This window comes from Propithecus coquereli, unplaced genomic scaffold, assembly GCF_000956105.1.
Source record: "Propithecus coquereli isolate 6110/MARCELLA unplaced genomic scaffold, Pcoq_1.0 Scaffold399, whole genome shotgun sequence".
In the NCBI taxonomy this organism is placed as follows: domain Eukaryota; kingdom Metazoa; phylum Chordata; class Mammalia; order Primates; family Indriidae; genus Propithecus; species Propithecus coquereli.
In genome coordinates this window covers 683,153-685,002 of record NW_012149718.1, presented here as the reverse complement: position 1 = coordinate 685,002, position 1,850 = coordinate 683,153, and the positions used below count along the sequence as shown (strand labels likewise).

At 61.3% G+C, this 1,850-nt stretch overlaps 1 protein-coding gene across 1 annotated transcript in view; it reads left to right on the top strand.

The window, feature by feature from the left end:
- Window positions 1-1,480: 1,480 nt before the first annotated feature.
- Window positions 1,481-1,850, top strand: part of COL6A1 (collagen, type VI, alpha 1) — a 21,700-nt gene continuing 21,330 nt past the window's right edge. Inside the window, exon 1 of the mRNA XM_012652703.1 lies at window positions 1,481-1,657. Coding sequence (XP_012508157.1) covers window positions 1,552-1,657 — 106 coding nt within the window. The 5' untranslated portion in view covers window positions 1,481-1,551. The remainder of the gene's footprint in view (window positions 1,658-1,850) is intronic.

Here is a 1,850-nt window from a genome sequence, read left to right as displayed (position 1 = left end):
GGACCCCACCTACCTGGCCAGGCCCCGCCGGGTCATCCCTGCGAACCCGCACTGGCCCCTCCGCACCTGGAGACCCCACCCCAAGCGGGGGGGAGTGTAGGTGCCTGGCGGGGGGGAGACAAGAGTCGGATCACGGACACGTCTGAGCTCCAGGAGAATCACTGAGTGGCTGAGCCACTCCGCCCTCACGGCCCCCGCGGCCGCCGTGGAAAGGCCACGCCACGTCCGCTGGCTGGCGGGGTCGGTGGCGTCCTGCGGACTGATGTGTAAAAATGACCTCCGCGAGGCAGGAGCAGCAATGAGGCCCCTGGACATCTGTCCCTGAGTGACGGAGGCGTCTACGTTTCTTTCCCTTTGATGGAGGGTGCGTCGGTTACCGGCTACTGCGTAACAAAGCACTCCAAGCCCTCCGCACGGGCAGCACGCGCTCGCCTCGCGGTCCTCACTGCTGTCCCCAAACCTGCACGGACGCGAGAGCCGCCACCCTTTGCAGGTAAACGGCTCAGACTTGGAGCCAGGTGGGCGGGTGACGAGGCCTTTCGTGGAGGGGCTGAAACCCGTGCTGGGCCCGGGAGCCAGGGCCACAGCGCCGGACAGGCAGCGCCAGGCCCCGACGCCACGGTTCGGATGATATCAGTGGCAGGTGGAATCACCCACACAGTAAGCGCACGTTCTATAGAGTCGGTCTGGGGAAACTACCGGGAGTGATCCTAGAGCCGTCGTTGTGGACTACTGGAATTACGATTTTCGAAGGGTTTCTCAAGTTTCTCTAACATGGTTGTATGTGTATTTGTCTGCACAATGTATGTTTTTAAATCATAACACGTTCAGGCTGGTGATGGGCGGGGTCGGAACGGGTCTGGCTGCGTCTGCAGCCGCCCGGGGGTGTCAGAGACCTGCCCTCGCACACAGCGTAACAGCGCACGGTCGCTGCTGACTTTGTTTCCCCGAGTGGGAGTCCAAACACCTTTTGCAAATACGTATTTGACAAAACTGTGAATAAACTGTTATGTGAAAAATAACCCAGAAATACAACAAAACAACGAATCTGAAACACTCAACAAACCGGGCCTCGCTTGGAGAGCGCAGTTAGCCGGGTCGGGCTGGGCGCTGCCGGCCGCTCCACGCGGGGGCGTCTGCATTGGAAATAACCAAAAACATTTCAAGGAAATTTGCTTTGGGTTACACTTTCTTTTTCAGACATTTTATTTAAACTTGGCTGCAGCTTTGTTCTCCCTAACACGAGAACCACAGTCCACTGTGAGCAAATAGAAGTTTCCACAAACTGGTGGGAAATAGAATTCTTCAGCGGAGCAGAGTCCTCAGCGCAAAGCGGCTGCGGAGAAGTTAGTTTTGCTTTCAGATGGTTCTAGAGGAAAAGACCCCAACGCGGCATGACTCACTCGGCCGGCTCCTCCTCCTCCTCCCCACGGCCCGCCCTGCCTCGCCCGGCTGCAGCTCGGCAGAGAGCGGAGACGGCTCTCTCTGCGTCCTTGTCCTCGGACGCAGCCCACCCTGGCCCTCGCTGAGGGTGACACGCAGGCCGCAGACATGAGGCTGGCCCGTGCGCTGCTCCTCCTGCTGCTGCAGGCCTGCTGGGTGGCCCGGGTGGCCGCACAGGACGAGCCGGAGGCCTCCAGGGCCATCGCCTTCCAGGGTGAGTGAGCGCCCTGCTTCCTCTGCTGGGGACCCGGGACTGGACGTGTCTGGCTGTGATGCCCCTTGTGGGGGGACCGTCCCTGGGCCTGGCCGGGACACTGCAGAGCGGGGACCTTGGGGGCCCCATCCCCGGGCCTGGCTGTGAGACTGCAGAGCGGGGGCCTTGGGGACCCCATCCCTGGGCCTGGCCG